The 26,316-nt window shown below is 36.0% G+C and overlaps 1 protein-coding gene across 3 annotated transcripts in view; it reads left to right on the forward strand.

Moving 5' to 3' along the window:
• LOC142355010 (uncharacterized) overlaps nucleotides 1–26,316 on the forward strand; it is an 86,321-nt gene that overhangs the window by 58,561 nt on the left and 1,444 nt on the right. For all 3 annotated transcript variants that reach the window (XM_075407336.1, XM_075407431.1, XM_075407381.1), the window contains exons 9-11: nucleotides 664–834; nucleotides 22,506–22,795; nucleotides 23,255–23,466. In XM_075407336.1, the coding sequence (XP_075263451.1) occupies nucleotides 664–834; nucleotides 22,506–22,795; nucleotides 23,255–23,466 (673 nt within the window). The remainder of the gene's footprint in view (nucleotides 1–663; nucleotides 835–22,505; nucleotides 22,796–23,254; nucleotides 23,467–26,316) is intronic.

Consider the following 26,316-nt stretch of genomic DNA (forward strand, 5'->3'; position numbering starts at 1 on the left):
TTTTCCAACTTATTCAATTCAAAAGAATTGAAATTTGGCTGGCATGTGAAGTTAAATCAATATAGAATAATATCAAAAATTTGTAATCTATATATTAACGGACACAAAAGTCACCTGAGAAATTTACAAAATTTAAGAGATTACACGAGAGAGAGAGAGAGAGAGAGAGAGAGAGAGAGAGAGAGAGAGAGAGAGAGAGAGAGAGAGAGAGAGAGAGAGAGAGAGAGAGAGAGAGAGAGAGAGAGGAGTTTTCGCCCTAATACTTGCTGAATATCAATATACTACTTCTGGTGGTGAAAGTATAATTCAAAAATCCAATTCTGGCCTTGTTATTCGGCATCAAGTTGTTCTATTGTTATCTCTCAACTAATTTCAGATCTATTCTGTTCCAGACCCCAAGCCCGTTTATGACCACCGGTTACAAACTATGAGTTGCAATATAGGCACATGGTTCGCATTACTGGTTAATACAGACCCCTTAATCTAGTTTAAATTCGCCCTGATTTTAGGGCTGAAGATTTCACTCACGAAAACTTGAACTGCACCTACACTAATGGCGCAGTAAAAAGGATTTAGAAACTTGGCATTGAACACAGAATTTTAGTAGAAGGTGTTGTAATTAAATGTAATAATTCATTGTGGAGGTTGTGTTGTGTTTGGCAGGTGGTGAGCTACACTGGTAAGGACGGGGAGGTGAAAGTGAAGGAGAACAGCATCAGTCGGAGGGACTTCATCTGCCACCCCCTCGCAAAGTTCCCCCTCCCCATCCCACCCAACATACCACCATCCAATATGCAGTACTGCTCATTCATATCCCTCAGATACATCGTCAGGGTTAGCACTCCAAATCAAGTTACTAACTCCTCTGAATCAGTCTTTGAGACGAGTTTCTTTCTTCTGCATGGTTACAAGTTACCATTTATTTATCGTGAATCCAAGTTTGAAATATTTTCAGATGATGATGAAAAACTCAAGACATAAATAAATTTCCCAGATATTTGCATTTACATGCACAAAAACAAGATTGGGCAAGGAGGTCTTAATTTTGGTTCTCATTGACTAATTTAATTTAATAGATATTCCTAAATTATTATTTGTATTAGGCTCTTGCGTGTCTTAGCAGCTTGTATCAAGTGTTTCATTGCGACTAGGTTTAACGACACTGAAAACGTCTTTTTCATGTTTTTTTTTCGTATCCAAAGTAGTTTCCGGTTTTGTTCATTTATTAAGAGGTTTTCACCTATTTTCTGGTTAAGTTATAAGTTAGTGGATATCATTGGTAGAAGTTTTTAAACATTTTTTCTGCATTTTTAGAAAAAATTTTGCGAAATCGGGTTAACATAAATGTCTTGAAACTCAAGAGTGGTGAATAATTATTTTCTAATTGATTGCTTCAATAACTGTGCTTCAATAAAAAACACTCATTTTTTGTAATTTGGCCCAACATAATTATGTAAAGCTATTTTTTAAATAAAAAGAGTGTTATAATTGCAAAAACAATTCATCTGTGCATATAAACGTCTTCAGTAATGACAAAACTTTTCAATTTTTAAACAAAACTCTCAGCAATATAAATTAATTGATGCTAATCATCAGTTTTAGGCAGAGGTACTGTTCAACAGTGCTACTGCTTATTAATCCACGCTAATCAGAAGTTAGTCAGAGTCAAAAGTTGAAAAGCAACTTCTCGAGAATTTTTTTAGGAAACTTCTTTTAACTATGATGTATATCATTTCTAAGAAAACGAGAGGAAACCTTTTACAAATTTAATTAATTACTGTTTCAATAAAAACATCAGTCTATGTTCAGAGGAAAATGTTCCTTCTGTTTTAAAAAATCTATTTTCCGGCTCATCAGCTTAATTCGAAAGATTTCTAATTTGTCATTCGATTGACTGCCAAAGTTGTTTAAAACATTTGTAGTATTAGCGTAACCTGTGAAAAAGGTTACAAAAAAATCTATGACTCTTTTCTTTCAAAAAAATTTAAACAAAAAACTTTGGTAAGAGGTGGTCGTACATAATGCTCCAACTCCACTCGAGCAAATTCTTAGCCTCAATATCTACCAAATAGAGTGGATGTGAGAAAAAGTCAAAAGAATAAAGGATAGATCATGCTCAGTAAATTAAAAATTGATTTATTTTCAATTAGGATAGACATATAAGCCCGTGAGAAGGATGCCAGCTTGGTTTTTCTTCTGGTAGACTGAACAAAAATTGTAGTAAGTAGCACTTTTTACATTCGGTTGAAACGAAAAGTTAACATTAATACAATTTCTTGTACATAAAAAATAACTATTAGGTGAGGTAATCAAGAAAACCATCATATAACAAAACTGAGTTTTCGATTTCAACTTTCTGTTCAATTTTTGAAAATAGCGGCACGAACAAGGGTCTTACAAGAAACAAAAACCTTAATATTTTAACACCTTTTCAACATTTTTTGATTCTGGACTCTCGAATCAAATTTATTCAGTGCACTCGATCCATGAACGCATAAAGTATTCTGCAACAAATGGCGTTATGTTTGCAACTGCAGCTGTTAAAAGCTACAAATTTTGATCTTGACGCGTGATCCGAGGATCAAATTGAAAATGAGAAAACAACTAATTGGAAAAAAAAACATGAGAAAAGATTACAAACTTAAATACAAAGAAAAATAGAATTCGATTCCGATTTCCTCGAGTTCAATATTTTTGGCGATGAAAGCAGTCTTTGATAGTGAGAAAAACACATTTTGTGACAATAAACATGAAAACAAACAGACAAATGTGCGAAGATAGAGTCCTTTAACTGAAAATTATTTAAATTTATTCAAACAACTCATTATATTCTGACAAAATTCAAAATGTTTAAAACCAAAAAGTTTATAGCGGAAAGTCAAGGGAAAAAATTATTGAAAATAACAAAATCTTCGCAAATCTCATTTTTTAAAAAAATAAGTTGCCTCAAAATTGAAAACTGATAGCCCCATTTGACAACAGAAAATTCAGTTGAAGTTCAGCAATAATTTCAAACTGTTCGTTATGGAGAACGGTGAAATTTTTTTTAGTTGCAGTGAGCGACAAATTGTCAATAGTAACAACAAAGTGAGGAAAAAAAATTGAAGGCAAGAGTAAAAAAATCACTAAAAGATTTTAGAAGTAATTGACGTCATCTTTACTTTTTTCAGCTACGAAAAGAAACCTTTAGGCCACTAGAACTGCGTTGAAAATCTGATGAAACCTGATAATATTGAGAAAAGGTGTTGGAGCTGATTTCGCTAAGCTTGCGTAGGCGGGAAAATAGAAACAAAACACTTTCTGTTGTCCTAGTCATTTAGTAGTTATTGTTATAGTTCTAGTTCTAGTTACAGTTTGTCACGTGAGAAAAAAGAGAAAAGGGGAAAATAACAAAAAGCAACACACAGAACTCAACGTAGCAGCCGCAGAAAACGGCTTAAAGTATAACTCAGCAAAGTATTGCAAAAACAAACTGTCTTGAGCAGTAAATAACGTGTTACTGTGTCTTGAACTAGAAATATTCCTGAGCAGTAAATTGTTACTGTGTCTTGTATTCAAAATATTATTCTTGAGCAGTAAATTCTGTTACTGTGTCTTGTATCTACGAATTATTGGAGCTGAAATTCAACTGTTACAACCGCAACTTCTGGTATTCTCAACTTGTGAGTACAAACAGCAAAAGCCAACTTAGGTTTAAATATAAATAATTTTGCACAAACAGGTATTAGACATATATCTTTGTCTTCGATTTGTTTTTTCTATCGGACTGAACTGATATACATAAAGAGATCCCGAATTGTGTGATCTGTAGCAATCCAGTTCAAATTGATAGTTGAAAAAACTAAGATTAGCCAATAATTACGAACAGAGTAGTTAATGCAATGGTAAGTACAGCAGAGCGGATATACAGTGACAAAAGCAAACTGCATCAACGAAGTATCCGGACAGATTTTGTAACCACTCAGAACGAACTGGGCGGTGTAAAACTTTCTTTGTGAAACACAAGGAGAGCAGCCATTACATTTGGTCCGCCGACCCGGACAGTGGAATAAACTGCTGTCCAACCCCACAGTCGAAGTGACAAAGTCATCTACGAACGAGAACAAAACCCAACGATTAATTCAACAACGCCAAGCCTATTAGGCAAAGCAAATAGGAACGTCGAAATGCAAAACTCAATTGAAACAAACAAACAAGGGAGCTGTAGAGTTTCAAGCTGCAGTCCCGAAGTACACAAGAAGTGACTCCGTCACAGAGTCAAAGCGTTTTGGATCGTCAGATCAACAACTTGCGAAACAACTGGATTGAGAAACAGTAAGAAGGTTTTGAGCTCATTAGGAATCAAGATTGACCAAGCAAGCTCAAGACTCTTTATCAGCAGATACTGCAATTGGACGACAGCGTTCAAAAACTCGTGAATAAGAAATCTGAGACTCTCCGAGACCCAGATATTTCTTTAAAACGCAAACTTGAGACAGAAAAATGCTTTCAATATTTGAACGCAGAGTGGTTACCGTATATCCACGGAGAGACAAACATGTCAAGCCAGCAAAGCCAGCCAACTCTTCATGCCAATGAAGAGCAACCGCCTGCGAATAATGTGCATCAGTTAGAACAAAACGTTGGAATTCCAGAGTTTAACCAAAACCATGATAGCACAAGCTATGCAACGACGAATACGGTTACACGAATCGTGCAGACAATCAACCAGGATACAGAAAACGTTTCGGAAACATCTTCAGTGAAACGTCGGGTTGAAGAACGAATAAAGGAATTTGAAATTGATTTTGAAAGAAAGTTGCAAACCGAACGAGCCCAATTTGATCGAGAGATGTTGGAGCTAGAAATGCAAATGAAAGAACTAGAGATGCAACATCAGCTTCGGCAAAAGGAGCGAGACCTAGAGCTCCAATTGCAAAGAACAGCATTGGAGAAAGATGACTTACGTTCTCAATCGACTAAGGCGCGTGACAAGTCACCTTTCAATTGGACCCCAAAAGGGAGAGATGTCCGGAGTGGGCGAATTCGATGAACGACACGCAAACACCAATTCGACCAAGAGCTCGCTGCAACGTCAGCCCTGTGCGGAATAAGCAGAGGCATTACCCATGGTACCCAAACTCTCGGGAACGCTCAGTAAGTGTTGAAGGGCGGGATATATCGCCGATAGCTGGAAAGCACTACAACACTGGACATTCAAGCAGTAGTTTACCAAAATTGAGGTTGAAAAATTTTGACGGAAACCCGCTGGAGTGGCCTTAGTGGTCTAGCATGTTCATAGCAACAGTAGATAAACGCACGATTCCCGACTCAGAAAAAATGAGCCATTTGAAGACTCTGCTAACAGGCAGAGCAAAATCTGCAATCTCGGGAATGGGCTATTCTGGACAGTTTTATAGTGCTGCCTGGAACATTTTAGAAAGAAATTTTGGAAGACCGCATGTAATTATAGATGCGCAGCTCACGAGCCTACGAAAAGCTAATCAAGTGAAACCTCATGATTCAACCAGCCTGATTAATTTTTCTGCTATTGTATCTAACTTCGTTAACGTGCTCAAAGAGTACAAACATATTGGTGATTTGCAATCAAGTTCGACATTGTACATGGCAGTTCATAAGCTACCTCAAGTTCTTAAAGAAAAATGGTGGTTCTACGTCGATGACAAAGACGAGGACTGGCCTGATCTAATCATGTTTGAAAAATGGCTATCACGAATGGCATTCGTGCATGAAGGGTTCTCATCGTTTAAAGGGGAACAGAAAGAAGACCGACGCAACACAAAAAGAGAAAAACGATTCTCGAAGACATCGAACTTCACTGCAAGTTCAAACCTGCAAGAAACCAAGCCAGACGCAAAACAACTACTGTCCACTAGCGGATGGCACTCATTAAATATGGAACTGTCCAATATTTAAGAATATGAATGTTACCGATCGCTATGCAGCGGTGAGAAAAGAACGCTTATGTTATGGATGTCTGGGGAAAGGGCATGCAATCAAAGATTGTAAAGTCAACCCGTGCGATATAAATGGATGTACCAAAAGGCACAACAGACTGCTACACTCAGAAAACCAAATGGACGAGGGTGGTCACGCAGTTAACGTGAGCGCAGCAACAATCAACCAGAGTAACCAAGTTACTAAATTTCTTCAAATAGTTCCGGTATCGGTTCAGAGTGGTGGTAACAGGTTGACTACCTACGCTTTCCTCGATAGTGGTTCAACAGTATCATTCATCGATCAAAGTGTTAACGATCAACTACAAGCCAAAGGCACGGACGTTACCTTGAACATAGCTGGCATACATGGGACGCAAGATTTGAGGACAGAGAAGGTTCCTATCACAATAAAGGGACTACATTCAAAGGTGCATTCGATTGAAGCGTTTGCACACCCATCAATCTCGTTGGGAAACACAACATATGATTACAAGGAACTAAAGAACAAATTCAGACACCTGAATGTTCTCACTAACAGAATGTTCAACCTGATTGAAGTAGGCATCATACTTGGACAAGATGCCTAAGAAATTCAACGTTCATTGGACTATAAGATTGGAACACGAAGTGAGCCTTTCGCCGTCTTAACAGAATTAGGATGGGTAGTCAGTGGTCCCATGACAGGCAAGAAAAGTCAAAATGTTTGTCATTTTGCCTTCACAGAAGATGTGAAAGTGGCAGAAAATATCCAATCATGGTGGGACATAGAAAACCTAGGCTTCCAAAATAAATGTTGTAAGTCAATCAAAGAAAGAGCAGCAAGCTCAAAAATTTCTAGAGAGCACGACAAAGTTTACAGGCGAGTGGTACGAAGTGGGCATGCTCTGGAATGAACCACAACCCAGTCTTCCAAACAACTACGGCTCAGCCCTTGGTCAAATCTACTCACTGGAACGAAGGTTCCAACGAGACCCAAATTTAAAAGAAGTGTATCAACAGTCAATTGATAAAGATGTTCAAAAGGGATTTGTGAAGATCCTTGGTAAATCGGAAGTCAAAGGCACTTTCGGAAAGGAGTGGTATTTGCCACACCATCCAGTACTAAACCCCAACAAACCGGGTAAAGTTCGCCGTGTTTGCAACGCTGCAGCAAAATACAAGGATGTATGCCTAAATGACAAGTTGTTAGCAGGTCCCGATCTGCTACACGGGTTGATCGGAACAACATTCAGATTTCGAGAAGCACCAATTGCCTTAACCGCAGATATTGAATCAATGTTTCTTCAAGTGCAAGTTCCTGATCGGGATAAAAGCTGCTTGCGATTCCTGTGGCGACCCACAATGAACGAACCTGTGCAAATTTACGAGTATCAGCGTCATTTTTTCGGAGCAAAGAGTTCACCAACATGTGCCAACTACGCTCTGAAGTGAGTAGCGATCGATAACGAAGACGAGCTCCCAATTGCAGCAAAAACAATCCAAAACAACTTCTACATGGACGATTTCATCAAGTCAGTCGAAACACCTGAAGAAGCAATCAAGGTTTTCAAACAACTGCAACCTCTTCTCTCAAAACATGGATTTGAACTTAAGAAGTGGATCACCAACAGTGACGTGGTAACCAACGCAATCCCAGAGGACTTAAGATCAGTCAACAAAACCAAGCAGGTTGAAGTAGAACCCAGCAAGGAAGGTTCATCCGTGCTTGGGCTTCAGTGGACGATTACCGATGATAGTCTACAGGTTTGTAGAGGTACAAGCAAAGAAGTTGAGACCCCAATCACCCAAAGGAAGATCTTATCTCTAGTTTCCTCAGTGTTTGATCCTCTTGGACTGTTTGCACCATTCAGTGTCCATATTAGACGACTCCTGAAGAGCATTTGGACAAAAATTGGACAACATTGGGACAACTCAGTGGAACCTAACGAAGAAGAAGAGTTTCTGAAATGGAAAGACCAGCTTCCAGAAATAGCAAAAACCAGCATTGATAGAAGATACTTCAGCACAGCCAAGGACAATTGGGAACTTCATGTGTTTGCCGACGCATCTGAAGACGCAATGTGCGCTGTGGCATACCTACGTTCAATGCCCAAAGAATACTCAGCAGACTTAGCATTTGTAATCGGAAAGTGCCAAGTTGCACCGATGCGACACCTTTCCATACCACGCTTGGAACCACAAGCAGCAGTGATGGCGGTGAGACTTAAAGAACAGATAGTGAAGGAACACGAATCGAAGATTCACAGTTGTAACTTTTGGACAGACTCCACTACTGTTCTGCAATGGATTCATAGCTCCCACCGTAAGCAACAGGTGTTTGTTGCAAACAGAGTGGCTGAGATTTTGGATACAACTAATGTTTCACAGTGGAATCATGTGAGTGGTATTAACAATCCAGCCGACATCGGAACACGAGCGATCAATGTTGACGAACTTAAGAGAAGCGAATGGCTCACTGGGCCGGCCTGGTTGAAGCAACGAGAGAACGAATGGCCTGAACAGTTGAATTTAACAATTGCTTCAGACGAACAAAACGACGAAATGGTCTTCTCAGCAAAGGTTGACGAGAAGAAGCCGATGATTCAGTGGGAACGATTTAGCAGTTTCAATCGACTAGTAAATACAATGGCATACGTACAGCGCGTATTTATAAAACACAAACCGGCAACAAAAACACTAAGTGTTGAAGAAAGAGAGGGTGCACAAGCAAGCATCTTCAGACTACTGCAGCGAGAACCGTTTGCTGAAGAGATGAAATCTCTCAAGGCTTAAAAGGAAATTTCAAAAAACAGCAAAATCCTCCAGTTTACACCATTCCTTGACCAGCCAGGACTTATTTGTGCCCAGGGCAGAATAGGTAAAAGTCAATTGAACTTCGAAACCAAGCATCCAATACTATTACACTGGAAGCACCATGTAGTTGAATTATTCTTGCAAAATGAACATAAGAATAATCATCACGAAGGTACTGAACATGTCAGAAACATAGTTCAGCAGAAATTCTGGATCCTAGGCATACGAAATGCTTTGAGATCGATCAAAAACAAATGCATTAGATGTCGAAAGGGAAGAGCCCAAACAAAGGCACCCGTAATGGCAGATCTACCTGAAGAACGATTAGTCGCATCAACAGTATTTTCGAATGTGGGCGTAGACTATTTCAGACCATTCACAGTAAAGATTGGTCGAAGAAACGAAAAGCGTTGGTGCTGTCTATTCACATGCCTTACTGTACGTGCGGTACATATAGAGATTGTACCAAAACTAGACACTGATTGTTGTCTGAACGCAATTATGTGATTCATTGCACGAAGAGGCAAACCGGTTAAAATGATTAGCGATAACGGGACAAACTTCGTTGGAGCTGAAGAAGAACTGGCAGAGTATATAGCAGCATGGAACAAGATGCGAATTGAAGAACATCTGATTCAACAAGGTATCAGATGGAAGTTCAACCCACCTGCAGCACCACACTTTGGAGGAGTGTGGGAAAGACTGGTTAGGAGTTGCAAGAAGGCAATGTACGCAGTGCTGGGCAATTGATCAGTCACGGAAGATGTTCTGTCAACCACGATTTGTCTTGTTGAACAGACGTTGAATGCTAGACCGCTGACGCCGGTCAGTTCTGATGCTACCGATTTAGAAGCTATTACTTCAAACCATTTCCTACTTGGCAACAAGAACCTTTGTTTACCGTATCTATCAGGTACAGAGCAATTTGTTGATCATAGAAAGCTCTTCCGACAAACACAAGCTTACGCAGACCTCATCTGGGACAGATTCCCTAAAGAGTACTTGCCAACGTTGAACAGTCGTAAGAAATGGCAGACCACAACGGACAGAAGTCTTCAGCAGGGTGATCTTGTGTGGTTAGTGGAAGACAGTGACAAACGTGGATATTACGATCTGGGTGGAATAACCGAAACATTTGAAGGTTCCGACGGAGTGATTCGATCAGCGACAATCCGAACGAAAGATGGATACTACAAGAGACCGGTAGTGAAGCTCGCTCTAGTGCTATCAATGGACGGAGATGTTTTCACGAAGAAAAACAGGGCCGGCGATGTTGGAGCTGAGCTCGCTAAGCTTGCGTAGGCGGGAAAATAGAAACAAAACACTTTCTGTTGTCCTAGTCATTTAATAGTTATAGTTATAGTTCTAGTTCTAGTTACAGTTTGTCACGTGAGAAAAAAGAGAAAAGGGGAAAATAACAAAAAGCAACACACAGAACTCAACGTAGCAGCCGCAGAAAACGGCTTAAAGTATAACTCAGCAAAATATTGCAAAAACTAAATATTCAAAATATTATTCTTGAGCAGTAAATTCTGTTACTGTGTCTTGTATCTACGAATTATTGGAGCTGAAATTCAACTGTTACAACCCCAACTTCTGGTATTCTCAACTTGTGAGTACAAACAGCAAAAGCCAACTTAGGTTTAAATATAAATAATTTTGCACAAACAGGTATTAGACATATATCTTTGTCTTCGATTTGTTTTTTCTATCGGACTGAACTGATATACATAAAGAGATCCCGAATTGTGTGATCTGTAGCAATCCAGTTCAAATTGATAGTTGAAAAAACTAAGATTAGCCAATAATTACGAACAGAGTAGTTAATGCAATGGTAAGTACAGCAGAGCGGATATACAGTGACAAAAGCAAACTGCATCAACGAAGTATCCGGACAGATTTTGTAACCACTCAGAACGAACTGGGCGGTGTAAAACTTTCTTTGTGAAACACAAGGAGAGCAGCCGTTACCATAGGAATAAGTCATCAAAAATACAAAAACTGAAAAAATTAATTCGAATGTTCAGTTTTTTCTCAAAAAAGAAGTGTATCGAAATGAAAATGTGTCCATTAAGACTAAAACTTCGAAACAGATTCAGTTTTGGTTAGCTAGCAGGTTGTCATTAAGAATACTCATCTCATATACAAGACAAATGGAAAAAAAGAAACAGAATTAGGCAAAATTCCACAATCCGTTTTTGAGGACAAAATGACGCCAATCGAAAATGAAATTGTTGCTAATTTTAACTCAATTGGGCAAAAAAAAATCTTCATGTCTGGAAGTGGTTGGAGTATCTGTAAAATCCCGAATGTTTACAGAAACCTTAAACCTGGGTATGTTTTCAAAAACAACAATTGAAAAAAAATTATTTACAGTTACGGTGTGCTCATATTGATAATAAAATGGAGCTAGTCCCGTAGGAAAAAAAGCAAAGGCTATATTTTGTGCTTTTTCTGTCGACAGATTTTTTAATTTTGAACAAAATAAACGGTTACTTCTAGTGAGTATTATAACTACTAGTAGCATACCGATGAAGCGACAAAAATTCTCTTTCTTCTTTCTTCTTTATCTAAAAATTTACTTCACACTTTCCTTCATCAAAAAAATCAACAAAAATTTTGAATTGTACGTTAAATTTGATTCATCTTTTATTTTTTGCAGACATTTTAACGACCACTTCTGGGTCGTACAGCTATGGTTTTTTCGGATTTCAATGAAATCAATGAAATCAATCTTATTAACCAATTCAGTCTGTAAAAAATGTTTTTAAAAACGTTGACACAGAGCACAGGAAATGTGAAAACTGTACATGTGATATAAATTTTCTCGATTTTCCACCTGACAATTTTGTATCCCTCTCGCATCAAAGGCCATAAAGTGTCTATATACTTTGCAATCCTAACAGAACTATTTTTATTTTTCAGACAGAATTGGAAATTTCCCACTAACTACTAAAGAACTTAAGTGCCAGTGAGAGTCAGCAGTTGTTATTCAACTGTTCTTTATGGAAGTATTTTTTATGCCACAAAAACTACTTCAAGGCTTTCATCTAAATCTTTATGCTATAAAATAGACGAATATAAATGCCATCCCAATTTGATGATTGCTTTTTTGGCTATAATTCTTCCCATCAAGATTGTCTCCTTTTTGCGTTTAGTATATTTCTAAAAATAGCTTTTGTTTGCCTTGAAGATGCCATCTTGTTATTTGGTTCTGAATGATAAGCTATTTTTGAACATCTGGACAAACAAGCAGTGAATCCGATTTCACATTCTAATCCAAAACAAATCCGATTGGTTTTGATTTGCATGGGAAAAGAAAGCTAACAAACGCCAATGACGGAAATAATGTCTACCCAATGACAGATAAAATGTAGTTGTAGATTAAATATTTATGCCATAATCTTTTCTCAGAGAGCACGCTGAAGACATACAAAAGTCTGTTTATTACAATGTAACAAAAGTTTTCACTCCACCTAAAGGAACATCATTTTGCTGCACAACAATGTGCACTATGATACCAAAAAGCTACGTACACCTGAAAAACTTCTTTAAAAATCGCCACAAGCATCAAATAAAACAACTTATTGAGTTCAAACCAGTTCTCTGGAAACAACTCACAACTCATTACGCCTATAACTTTTAAAAAAAATTAAGTAGACAGTTTGTATACAAGGTACCAACGACATCTGCGTCGATTTCGTTCTAAATTTCCGACACTTTTAGCTCTAAATTTTCCAAAAAAACTGTTTTCGCAATTGCTACTTCAAAATCACCAAAAAATTTTCAATTAAAATCAGATCCAGACTAAATTCCGGCAGTTTCAGTACCTTCCGATCTTTCTCTCTTGTAAAAAATCGCTGACAATCTTTGATTTAGGCTCGAAAGCATTATCTTAAAAACATAGCTGGCAGATTGCCAGAAAATAGCCGCAATAGATTCGTAGATCGGCAGTCTAAAAAAAACAGTAAAAAAGGCAGACCAAGAAAATTCGTCTTTTCATTGAAGGCTGATCTGTTATATTTTGATTGAAAATCTGTATAAGTTATTGCTGCCTCTATTAGCTGATCTCAAATAACCTTCATTTAGAGTGACACACACCCATTTGACCTTATCTCTTTGAATTAAAGTAAATAAAAGTCAATTTCAAAGTGAGGAAGTCATTTTTGAGAGTGAGGTAAGTCAAGTGTGACCAAAAATTTAATCACGCACATGAACAAAAAACTCGCTCCACTAAGAGCGAAAAATGACGTCACACATGCAATTCAGTTGAAATTGCATGAACGAAGGAACAAAAAGTGGCTGTGACGTCATATGGTCGTAACAAAAATCATGACGACGAAATAAAAAACATAGCAGGACAAGTCCTAACGTACAATTCAAAGAATTTTCATTGACTAAACAGAAAACTAGACCTAGAACGGACTATGAATGGTTTGGAAAAACCATTTAAAAAAAATCCGATCCAAAAAATCGAAAAAACAGTAAAAATCAAAGTGAAATTGCCGCATGTGAACAAAAAACCACCACCGATAAAGCGAATTTTTGTTCAAACACCGTATTCTCACTCTACTTTAAAATTAGAGCGAAAAAATTTCACGCCGCAAACCCACTCGCTTTTTCGCTCCATTTCCTGTTTCGGCGTGACCAAAATCACTACTCCAATTTGACTTCAAAAATCAAGAAAAAGTGTGAACAGACCTTAAAAAAAAGACAGCGCCCCAATACAATTCAAATTCTTTGAATTGTAAAAAACCAAGAGAAGGCCAATAATAGCCCCAGCTATCGCTGTGCGGCTATTAAACAGAGTTTTCAGAAAACAACTTTTGTTGTTCCCACATATTTTCTCGACATTCCCAAGTAATATAGAACGTTTATCTTGTTTGCACATATAATAAGCATTTTCCATCCATCTGGATGTATGGAATATTGTACACTATATAATTCATCGCTTTCCGAACTGAAATTGTTTAAATTTTGTCAAGAAATCTTGTTCAATTTCTTCTCTAAACATGCACAATTCTTGCGGTTGAGACAGCTTGAACCTGTTTTGGTTGTTTGTTTGGGAGCTCTGCATTAGATCTTGATTTGAAGCTGAGTTGCTCTCCTATTTTATCCCTGAAAGTTAAACATTTTGAAGCGTAACAGCTTGGCAAACAGTAAAAGAACAAAATTGTTCAGGCATTTTTTCTCGGAGAAAACTGGAATTCAGCTATGCTTAAAGCATCAAAAATGCGCGCCTTTTTTACGCCTCGAGGCAATTCAAACGTAGTGAGCAAAGTTAGGCTGAAAAAAATCTGTGCTGTACGTAGTAGTCTTTTGGTACCATAGTGTATAACTTCAAAAACTCGCACGAAAAAAAATGTGAAAGCATGTTGTGAGTTTTACCCAGGTTGAGGTGCCATCCGGAAGTGACCCCTGATCAGACCGCGCCAGACGAAAGTTACCTCTGATCAGACCCTCCCAGACCAAAGTATCCTTTGATCAGACTAAAGTGCGCTCGAAACACCGTGTGCGATCTAAGTGCGCTCGAAACTGTCTCTGATCAGACCTTCCCAGACGGAAAGGACCTCTGATCAGACCATAATCAGACCATTGTCCAGACGATTGTGCGACCATGGCCCAGTTCAAACCCAGACCATTGTTCAGACGATTGTGCGCTCAAAATCACTTCTGATCAGACTATTGTGCGCTCAAAAGTTACTCCTTATCAGACTATTGTGCGCTCGAAATCACCTCACCGCACGAATTTTGTTATAATATATTCATTTCATACAAAATGATGTTTGCATTATTATATTCATCTAAAGAAAAGACCATTCTAAAAGTATTATTGCTAAAGAAAAGATAACCCAACTGCTGAGTAAAAAATTATTTAGTATACATTAGTGCATATTTCCAACTCAATGGATAAATTTAGACAGCTTTCCATATAAAACATCGTATTCTACAGTTAAATAAAATCTCCCTGTAAGGGGACTGACATGTTCAATCAGTTAGACCCCTTTGGTTCTGATCAAAGACATCAGACTCTAGATCTGTCTGTGATCAGAATGCTGATTTTTGTTGCCTCTTGACAGAGCCGACATCTCTATGTAAAAAAACAAAAAAATCAAAAAAAAATGCGCGCTCGAAATGGTCTCTGATCAGACTAATGTGCTCTTGAATCCAGCTCTGATCAGACCATTCCCATCCTGAAGTGACTTCTGATCATACCATCCCCAGACCGAAGTGACCTCTGATCATACCATCCCCAGACTGAAGTGACCTCTGATCATACCATTCCCAGACCGAAGTGACCTCTGATCATACTATTGTGCGCTGGAACCAAATCCCAGACCCTGTAATTTTGGTCTGGGAACACACCGTGTGCGTTGGACTTGGTCTGATCAGATGCCACTTCCGGATGGCACCTCAACCTGGGTATTACCTACTAAATATTGTACTATTCGCGTGGAATTATTTAACGCAAATTTGATCAGTTTGAATGTATTTTTTAAATTTGATCTGTTAGAAATACTTTATCCCAAATAGGAGAACCAGCGTCACTTTGTTTCGTGCGAATGCAAGAATTGGAAGAGTGCAAGAATTGATTGGACGTTAATTTAAATACGTTTTCGAGGCAGTAAACGAATCTGTTCTATTTTTAAAGTCCAGTATGATCAAACAATGCAATTTGACAAAATTGAGCGAACATATTGAAAAATTCGCCTCAAGATGAAAACATAATTTAAATCGCAATTGACTCAATTCATAGACTTTAAGATATGGTTCAAAAACCCAACTTAAAACATAACTAAAAAACACAATTTGTCTGCCATTAAAACTTTTTCTTTTCGAAAAGGTTGTTTGAATTCTCCGTTGTTTTTTTTTGTATACAGTTGAAGAAAGAAGTTTAGATGATATGGATTGTATCATTAAATTTTGCCTTCTCTCATTGAAAAGACACAAATCAATGAAAATGTTGTTTTGTGAGCAAACAGTTAAACCATAACGTATCAAAATTTCCCCCCACTTTTTTTTGTTATGACATATTATTGAGCGCAATTTTTTGGACAAATTGAGTGTCTCAAGTTAACAACTCTCCTTAATGTTGATGCTGCGTGAAAACTCCAATTTCTAACTGTCTAACAGAGGAACAAAATACATAACGCGGTAAAGTTTACAAACAAAGCTAAAAAGAGACAGAGAAATGTTCAAGTATCTCTTCCACATTTCAAAAACACATCACTGAATAATCGTCTGAGGTGGACGTATCTGAGTAACATTGTTCCATGAAATTTGACGCGACCATTTCATCGACATTTTTGTAATCGTCGCCTTCTGTTCCTTCGTTAACGTTTTGCATCTGCCGTTCACTTTGTCCTGGTATAGTTTTATCTGCAGAAATTCACTTTTTCAAAATGTTTTTTGATATTCAATTTTGGGCATTTTGGACCCTCTGTGGGACAGTGTGACTTGTGGGTCTCTATTTAAGACAAAACGGCACTTTCTACAGTTATTTTGATGAACTGTGATGAGAGTTTCTGTGTTGTACAGTTTGTTCTGTAAGTCGAGCTGAAACGGTGTCAAATGCAACTCCTTCGGATCTGAACAAATTGCAAGGGTTACTTACTATCAAACTCTGTTTTTAAATTGCTCCATTGCTCATGCTAAAATTTAAAGTACCCCTTTTAACTTGCGTTCAAGTTTTTCAAATTTGCAATTTTTCGTGAATTCTTTTTATTGCTTTTATTTTTATTTAATTACTTTTATTTCCCCTTTTAAAAAGTGTTCCATACTTTTGTCCTGTCTTTGTTTTCCTAATTATAATTCCCTCGAAGCCTAAGTTTCTCAGTGTAATGAATGTCTACTAAAGGAGGTTCCATAGATTCTTAATTCGATTGATTCGCGAGATTCATTGTAAACTTTCCCCTTTTCCAAGCTTTCGGAGCTTGTGGCTCTTTTCCTAAACAACTTTATCCCTAGAAGTCGTCTAGAGGATTCTATACCATTAGACTGCCCCATGTCATGTCGAGCTATTCGTATGCTAGTTGAACGGGATGGTTCCAAAATGTCCTCTATCGGAATAATCTGATTAGAATAGAAGGATGTAAAATAGACAGTTTGAAATTACTGCCCCATTGTTAGCATATTGTACAAAAGTTTGACACCCGAAAGACCATCTCAACGAAGTGCAAAAGTTTCAGACGCAAAGTCTATATTAGATGAGATGGTTACATAACAAATGCTGCGGTCACTTACACAACATTTGAGGTTAACATAACACTAACATATTTGATCATCCGGAACGTTGGCCCCTCCACCACAGAGTTATTACTTTAAAATTTTTGAAGAAAGGGATTGGGTGAGGTGAAACAGTTTTTTTCATCTTATTTTTATAGTTTCATAAAACCTCTAAGGTACCAGATTACTAGTGAAGAAATATTAATGAAAAAATACTTCAGGTTCGAGAACCTTTTGAACTATTTGTCCGAGGTTGCTATGTCTTCGCATTGTTGTTCCGACCCCTCTTGGGGGGGGGGGGGGGGGGGGGGGACTATATACTCAAATGGGTTTTTTTGTTCAGTCAATTTTGGCTGATCGATATATTCATCGCAGGGAAATGAAACTAGTATCATTAGAAAGCTTGTCCAGCGTAGAATATGGAATTAAAAAGATTTTTTCAATTTTCGTTTTTTACAGGGAGTTATCGAGGTTTAAACTTATGAGAAAATAGAACAAATTCCGTTGATTTTATTCACATTTTCTTTCGCTAATTTTGCTGAAGTTTGTTAAATTTTTTAAGGAATTGTTTGTTAATTGTATTGTTAAAGACTAAAAAAGTTTGTCGGCTACTTTTTTAAATTTTTTTTGTCAAAAATTCTGGCTAAATATTTCAAAAATCAGACTTTTTCATCAAAAACAGCACGAAATAAGTTTCTTTTGTCCACTTTGATTAAATTTGCAGGAAGTACACACCAAAACACCATCTTTGTAGACTCAAAAAGGGGCTCTTTCTACTTCAACTTCCTTTGAGAGTGCTCTGTAATTAAAACTTTGCCATTTTTTGCTAACTTTACTCGTTGATTATCAAAAACTCAGCATTTATTTTTTGATTTTCTAACTAGCAAGATATCTATGTCTATGACAGTCGGAAAAAGTGTCCTTAATGGACAAACAGCATTAGCAGGGCTAGTTGTTGACCAATCCTGGACTGTTACAATTAAAAGATAAATCAGATTGTAATCAGTCGGTCTTTGTTATTAAAGGAATTCGATCCTTTTTATATTAATTAAATAACAGAACCTTTCAAATCAAAACTCGCTAGTGATAGGTCAAATTGGCTTCCTAATTACAATATATCTGGTTTACTACTTGAAAGCGTTTGGTCGTTTTGAATTTTAAAAATAATTGATTTTTTAAAAAAAAAGGCTTTTTGAAATTTGCCTCCAACTTTCTATTATTTTGGTCAACTTGTAGCTTAGTGTCAGCATTGAAAGAATGCTTTTTCTTTCTACTGACTTCAAATTCATTCTTTATTGCTGTTTTACGCCTTAACTTTTGGTTTTCTGGCTTTGATATTACTAGATTTCACATTCTTTTTAAATTTTAGGTTTTTGCCCAGTTTCCATGTTTTCTAGTTTTGTCACATAATCACGTTATTGACAGTTCATATATTACATTATTGGCGTCCAAAGAAAACACAATTGGTAATTTCAAATTTCATTAAGATATAGATTATGGTTTTAATGGCTTCGACGCCACTTTCTCGAAGAATTTAGTTGAATTTTTAATTTTATCTCTAACTGTCGTTTTTACTCTGTCTTTTTAGTCGTTTGAAAATTCATATGCAGTGACCCAGTTTAATTGGCTTTTCATTGAAGAATAGATGAGCCAATATGCTGATATTTGTAGATAGCTGATGACTTTCATGACTTTGAAAACAATTGTTTTCCAAAAAAAAAGAGAAACACTTTGCGATTTTATTCCTTTTTTTCTATTTCTTTCCTAGTCTAGTTAATTACAGGTCAATTATGACATTTTTTGTCAGGCAACGGTGCCAAAAGGGATTGTTGTCACAAACTCTAATGGTTTTTAAGATTTCGTTATGAATTTACTGGCTTCGACACGTGTTTTTCACAAAAAAAGTAATTTAATTTTTGAGTTTGTCATATCTGACGTTCTTTTTGTAGGCGTAGGATATATTCTGGTTAATTGCAGTTCTCAAAAACTTTTTTTGGAAAAATAAACAAACCCATTCAATCATTTCATTTCGTAATTAATGGCTTTCATGTGTTTGAAAACAATTTTTTTTGAAAAGTATTACCTAATTTTGCCTTTTCTTTTCTTTTTTGTCTACTTGTTACCTACTTTCATTAATGAGAGGTCATATAATACAATATTGGTGTTCGGAGAAGGTGCAATCGAACATATTTTGGTGGCCAAAGTATGGCTTTAGGGTTTCGAAAGTGTATTCGGGCAAGTTTTAATTGATTTTTTGTTTGTCGTCTATATTTTGTTCTTTTTGTAACCGCATGAAAAATGGACTAGCGACAGTTACTAATTCCCATCCCTAGGAGCATTGGCAATTGTAAACCTATGGGATTTGTTAGTTGATTTCTAATGGTTTTTGTTACTTTGGAGTTAACTGTTTATAAAAAGAATAATCGAATTTTTAACTTTACTGTTTTTGTTCTTTTTTGTCTAATTGTTATCAAGCCTTATTATGGACTGGTGAATTACAAGTTATTTTAATTTGTTTCAGTTTTATCTGTCGCTATTTTGACTTTGTCATTAAGTTTTGTTTTTTAAAACGGACATAAATTTTTTGATGTAATTATTCTTCGTTGTTGTTGTTTGATTTTGCGGTTCGTCTTGACTCGCTTTCTTAATATTGGAATATCTCGTCAATCTAATACATCATAATTTACTCCACTGAGTTATTTGCTTTGGAGGCTATCTTTTCGTTCATACACTAATTTTTTGAGAATTACTTGAATTTTTGTGTTTTTCTATCTGTTCTTCATTTGGTAGACAATTATGCCAAAATTGTGGATGAGCGGGGTCGGAACCCTATGTGCGATCGCACATTATCGAGCCTCCTTGTTTTCTTTCACTTGGAATATAACTATTTTTGTGCAGTTTTAGAACAAACAAATGACATCAAAACAAACAAAACTGAAATATGTAGACAATTGAGACAAGAAAATTCTTATCACGTTGCCAAAAAGATCAAGCAAAAAAATAAAAACAACAATTGCGCAGATTTTTTATAACTGTAACTTTCAGGTAAGCTGCAAAAACAAAAAACCTTCATCAAGCTCTTAATATTATATAAATTTTTAAATAATTTACAGCATTTGATGGCGATGGCAGAAATGACAAATCAAACTCTGAAAAGAGGTTCTTAAAAATTAAGGTATTTTTTCTGTCATGATATCAAGTCTTGCATAGATATCTTCGTAGAAGTCAACATTGGCAACGTTTATAAGATGGGTTTGAACAATTGTTAATATAAGATGCGCAAAACAACAGAAATATGAAAATATTTCTTTTGAAGCATTTTCCCACAACTATATTCAGCTATATCCCAGCAGCTGACAAGTCTTACAGAAACATAGAACAAAACTTAATGCGCTCAAAACAACCATTTATATTGAAATGCAAAACTTTCTGCAGTGAGCCTTGCTTACCATTCTTTTGAAAATTTGCGCCAAAAGCAATTTGACATGACTTGATGTCACAATACGGAGAGTTCATCCCAAAATCAGGATAATTTGATGATACGATTGTATAATCGTCAAAGTGAGAGTTGGAAGCAACAGTTGCTGGATGAAAACCACTTCAAAATTGGCCCTCAGTTTTTTGAAACCAAGGACAGCTAGTTTAGCGATAATTTAATGAATGAATTTGGAGGTCAATAGTTTCGTGCACTGTTTACTTTAAGCAAATTACGCTCATATCTGCTTTTGGCTTTGAGATGAAAATTTACTTCGTGTAGCTAATGCATTTTGTAATTATGAGGATTTTTCTGGCCTTTTGCGGACAAAGAGGCATACGTTTTCTACATATTGGTACTATACGTCAGTTTTATCCGCAATGAAAAATCAGAACAGTACGTTGACTGATTAGAACAATTATAAAACGCACAAATTTCATCACTTGTATTCAAAGACCCGTCTAAAATTATATCTGAGCTTTTAAAGAATTAATTAAGATCCAATTCATAGATTTAATTGTTCTTGTGAGCCATGATATGGTGGTTTCAAAACTAACCGTCTTCTTAATCTGCAAGTAGATTGCTAGAAACATTTCTGCAATTAATCAACAATACGTTTTTTTTCATTGCAGTCTAATTGACACATTGCTAATTATAGTTGAAACTAGATAATGTAATTAGATACTGGATAGTTCCAATTTGAAGTAAATCTGAACTAGCGTTGCCTTCAGTCAATTTTGTCTGTGCACGCTCACATCTCTAACCATAAAAGATGATAGTGAATAGCACTGATATTTTCGAGCAAACTTTGTGAATAAAATGTATTAATTGCGGTGACTTGTAAGAGAGCCGAAGTGAAAAAAGCCGATTGAAAGAGAGCCGAAAATTTATTTAAATTATTAGTCGATTAATTTTGCAGCCAATTAAACTGCCGTCTGAAATGAGACAACCAAAATTCTCAGCCAATCATAACGGAGTATATGAGAAATGAAATTTTATTTTTTTTAGTAAAAGAAACTGAAAGCGAAGTAATAAATAATTATCTTCAAATTATAGCGGGCGATTACGTACAACTATGCCGACGTAATACTATGCCGAGGTTTAAGAGTGCCGAAAGTAAAACTAATTTCAAGAGTGCCGAAATCATGAAAAGAGTCTTTATGTCAATTCAAGAGCATCTAAAGTAAATTTTAAAAAAACTTTCAGGGTACGCTGATCACATGTTCGGTTGTGATAGATTCTGTGCTGATCACATGTTCAATGTTTGTTTTTTTTTGCAGTTTTCTTTTTCTAATAAACAATAAGTTTTATAAGAATGCCGAAATTGGTTCTCGATTGTGATTGGCCGATAATTTTTGCGTCATCTCCGTAAAATGACGTGATTGGTCAAGATATTTATCAAGATAAAAATTGAATAAAGTTTCGACACTCTTATAATCGGCAGAGTATTACGTCGACATAGTTGTACGTCACCATAGCGGGCCATGGCCATGCCTTAGTGGCTTATGGGACTTGATATGAAACTATCCCAACCGAACATAAAACCAATTAACCCACCTATGTACTTTTCTTGGTAATCAACTAACAATTTAGGGTATGTAAAGGCAACTTTATGCTTTCGGCTCTTTTTTAGATAAAGTCAGGTTTCGGCGCCTTCTAACGTCGGTTCTTTATAACGTCGGCTCTCTTGCACGTATCCATTAATTGCACCTTAATGTTGTTATTTTCTTGGGTATTTCTGCGGTCATTTTTGGGTCGTGAAATTTGAGACTTAGGTGTGTGATGCTAAATATTCTAAAAGCAAACCTACGCACCCTAATTTGGGCTAAAAATAAACAAACATTTTTTAGTTTAATTGTTTTTGTTCGATTAATTCTCATAGTTTGCTATACTGATCCAAGATCAAGGGGATTCACATAAGAAAGCTGAGACTAGTATTAAGATACATATTCTTGAAATCCAATTACGAATTATGATTTACATCATTTTCAGTTCGCTGGAGTGAAAATTTCAGTGAAACAATTAATTCTCAAACTTTAATGTTTTACTCAATTGCGTTTGTTTTGATTTAGTTCAAACTCTACACGGAATTCACAACAATGGAGACGAAATGGACCCTGAAAATTGGGTGGCCTCTCGCCACATACCCTGCAGACATTTCACCCCTCCTCCAATCGAGCCACCACTCTCAACCCCACACCCACACCTACTGCAATCACACCCCTCAACAGCCCCACCCCTATCATCACATGCAGTCTTCTTCCTCCTCATACCGGTCAAGGTCAACCGACTCCAGTTCTGTCTCTCATTCGAATGAAGAACATGAGAGGCATCACGTCAGGTCTTCGCGACGAAATGACAGGTTTGTTTGATTGATTAAAATTTTAATAGGCGGTCTTTGCCTACCGCGTTCGAGACCAAAGGGATCTCTTGCTAAAAATTATTTCGTATTACGGCAGAAACTCTTGCAAAATGATGCATTGTACCAGCTAAACTTTTCCCTGAACTGGGTAATGCCCTCAGTCTAGAAGCTTTGCTCTTATGGAGCTGTTTTTAGGGTGGAATCGTTGTCTGAATATTATTTCAGAATCAAATTTAAAGCTGCCAGTATGTAAAAAACTTGACCCCTCCGTGAAAGAACTCTTAAATGTGAAAAATCTGATTAATATTCTATAACATGAGACAATTTACGTAACAATTTATGTGATGACAATAATGAGTTATTTTTCTCTTCACTCAAAGAAGTGGTATGGGCTAGACAGATTGATAAAGTTTGAAGAAACGAAATTCAGTTAATTGAGTTCTTATCGGCTGTTTCCAGATACTTGGATGCTTCCGATCTGGTGACGTCACAGCAGCAACAGTTGTTGGGTAGTGAGAAAGAGAGAGACAGAGACAACATGCGAGAAGAGTATTCAAATGTCTCCACCACCAGATACTCCCGGAGTGTGTCCACTCCACATGGATACGAGAGACTGCACAGTTGTCGTAGTGGGATACCACCTCTCTCCTCCACCAATCGCACAAGACTGAGTGAGTTGAATGCGACACTGCAGTGCGTTTCGATAGCATTATTAGTTTTTTTCAAATCTCAAACATGTAAATTCGAATAACCACAAGGTTAAAGTTACATGTTGTAATATTATAAATCAAACATACTACATCTTTACTTTGAATAACTAAATATAATATTAAACAAAACAGGTTCAGTTTCCAGTTTTCGTCAATTATTTTATAAAAATAAACTTTTAAAGCCTTCAATTTTTTTGCCCATTCGAACTCGTTCGTGTCTTTTTTGCATCTCTTCTTTTATTTTTTAAAATTTTTTTAGCCACTTTGAAAAATTTCCGCCTTTTGTGGACATATGTTACGCTCCAATGTATATGGAAAACTTGAAATGTGGACAAGAGTTACAAAAGATGAACAAAGATTGGATAATAATGACAAAATTCCGTTACATTTATTCACAATTGCCAAGTTTAATAATTGTGAACAAACGTGACAAATATTTCCAATTTTGAGCAAATTTGAACTAGTTGTTCCGACCCCTCTTGAGGGGGGACTATATACTCAAATGGGTTTTTTTGTTCAGTCAATTTTGGCCGATCGATATATTCATCGTAGAGAGTTAAGACTGGTATCATTAGAAAGCTTGTCCAGCGTCGAATATGAAAAAAAAGATTATTTTGATTTTCGTTTTTTACAGGGAGTTATCGAGGTTTAAACTTTTGAGAAAATAGAGTGAATTCCGTTGATTTTATTCACATTTTCCGGAATTTTTGACTTAATTTTCGCTAATTTTGCTAAAGTTTGTTTAAGTTTTTAAAGAAATTGTTGTTAATTTTATTGTTAAAGACTAAAAAATTTTGTCGGCTATTTTTAAAAATTTTTTTTGGCAAAAATTCTGGCTAAATATTTCAAAATTCAGACTTTTTCATCAAAAACAGAACGAAATAATTTTCTTTAGTCCACTTTGATTAAATTTGCAAAAGTACCCACCCAAAAACCATTAAAACAATATTTGTAGACTCAAAAGGGGGCCATTCCTACTTCAACGTCCATTGCGAGTGCTCCGTAATTAAAACTTTGCCGTTTTTTGCTAAACTTATTCGTTGATTATCAAAAACGCAGCATTCATTTTTAAATTTTTAACTACAAAAACATCTATATCTATAATATTCGCGAACAAAAGTGTTCTTAATAGACGAATAGCAGTAGCAGAACTAGTTTTGGACCAATCTTGGACTGTGACAATCAAAAACAATTCGGATTGTAATGAGTCGGTCCTTTTTATAAAAAAAAGTTTGGTCATTTTTTATATGTTAATTAAATAAGAGAACATTTCAAATCAAAGCTCCTTAGTGATAGTTTCAATTCGCTTCCTAAATAGTTCCAAATTATTGTATTCGTTTATTCCAAATTATTCGTTTATTACTTGAAAGCTTATGGTCGTTTTGACTTAAAAAATGTTTGATTTTTAAATAAATAATAGTTTATTGAAATTTGCCTCCATTTTTCCCTTAACTTGGTCAACTTGTAGCTTAGTGTCAGCAATGAAAGAATGGTTCTTCTTTCTACTGCATTGTTAATGTTTATTGCGGTTTTACACCTTAAGTTTTGGTTTTCTGGCTTTGATACTACTAGATTTCACATCTATTTTCATTTTCAGGTATTCGCCCATTCTTCACGTTTTCTAGTTTTATCACGTCATCACGTTATTTACAGTTCATATATCACATTATTGGCGTTAAAAAAGGCACAATTGATAATTTTAAAATACTTGAAGATATATACTCTGGTTTTAACGCCTTCGACAATATATTCTCGAAGAGTTTAATTGATTTTATTTTATTTTGTCTTTAATTCTCGTTTTTACTTCGTCTTTTTAGTCGTATGAAATTTTCTGTACATTGAACCATTTTCATTGGTTTTTCATGCAACAATAGATAGGTCGATATTCTGATATAAGTAGATAGCTGATGGCTTTCAAGACTTTGAAAACAATTGTTTTCCAAAATAAAAAAAAACTTTTGAGTTTCGCATTTTTGTCCCTTTTATTGTCTCTTTGTTACGTAGTCCCGTTAATTGAGGCCAAATATGACCAAATTTTTGTCATGGGAAAGTGTCAAAGGGATTGGTGTCACAAAATCTTATGTTTTCAAAGAATTCATTATGACTTTACTGGCTTCGACACGGGTTTTTTCGCAAAAGAAACTAAATTAATTTTTGATTGTTGTCATATTTTACGGTCTTTTGTAGACCTATGGTATATTCTGGATAGTTGCAGGTCTCAAGGGTTTCATCTCGAAGAATAAACGAATCTGTTTAATTTTTCCACATTGTAATTAATGGCTTTCATGTCTTTAGAAATAGCTTTTTTGAAAAAAAACAAGTTCTTCTTAATTTTGCCTTTTTTTCTTTTTTTGTCCACTTGTTACCTAGTTTCATTAATGAGAGGTCAGATAATGAACTATTGGTGTTCGAAAAAGGTGCAATCGAACATATTTTGAGAGCCAAAGTATGGTTTTACGGCTGCGAAATCGTCGTTTTCTGGCAAAAGTTAGCTGATTTTTTGTTTGTTTTCTTTTTATTGTTCTTTTTGTAACTGCACAAAAATTTAATACCGACAGTTCCTAATGTGTTTAAAAAAAATAGGCGAACTTTTCAAATTTACTGTTTCTGTTCTTTATTTTCTAACTGTTACCAAGCTTTATTATGGACTGGTCCCATATCTTTTCTGGTGAATTACAAGTTATTTTGTTTAGTTTCAGGTTTATCTGACGCTATTTTGACTTTGTTATTAGGTTTTGTTTTTAAAACGGACGTATTTTTTGATGTAATTAATGTTTTGTGTTGTTGTTTGAATTTGCTGTTCGTCTTGAC

Source organism: Convolutriloba macropyga, chromosome 1 (genome assembly GCF_964194025.1).
Source record: "Convolutriloba macropyga chromosome 1, txConMacr16.3, whole genome shotgun sequence".
NCBI classification, from domain to species: domain Eukaryota; kingdom Metazoa; phylum Xenacoelomorpha; order Acoela; family Convolutidae; genus Convolutriloba; species Convolutriloba macropyga.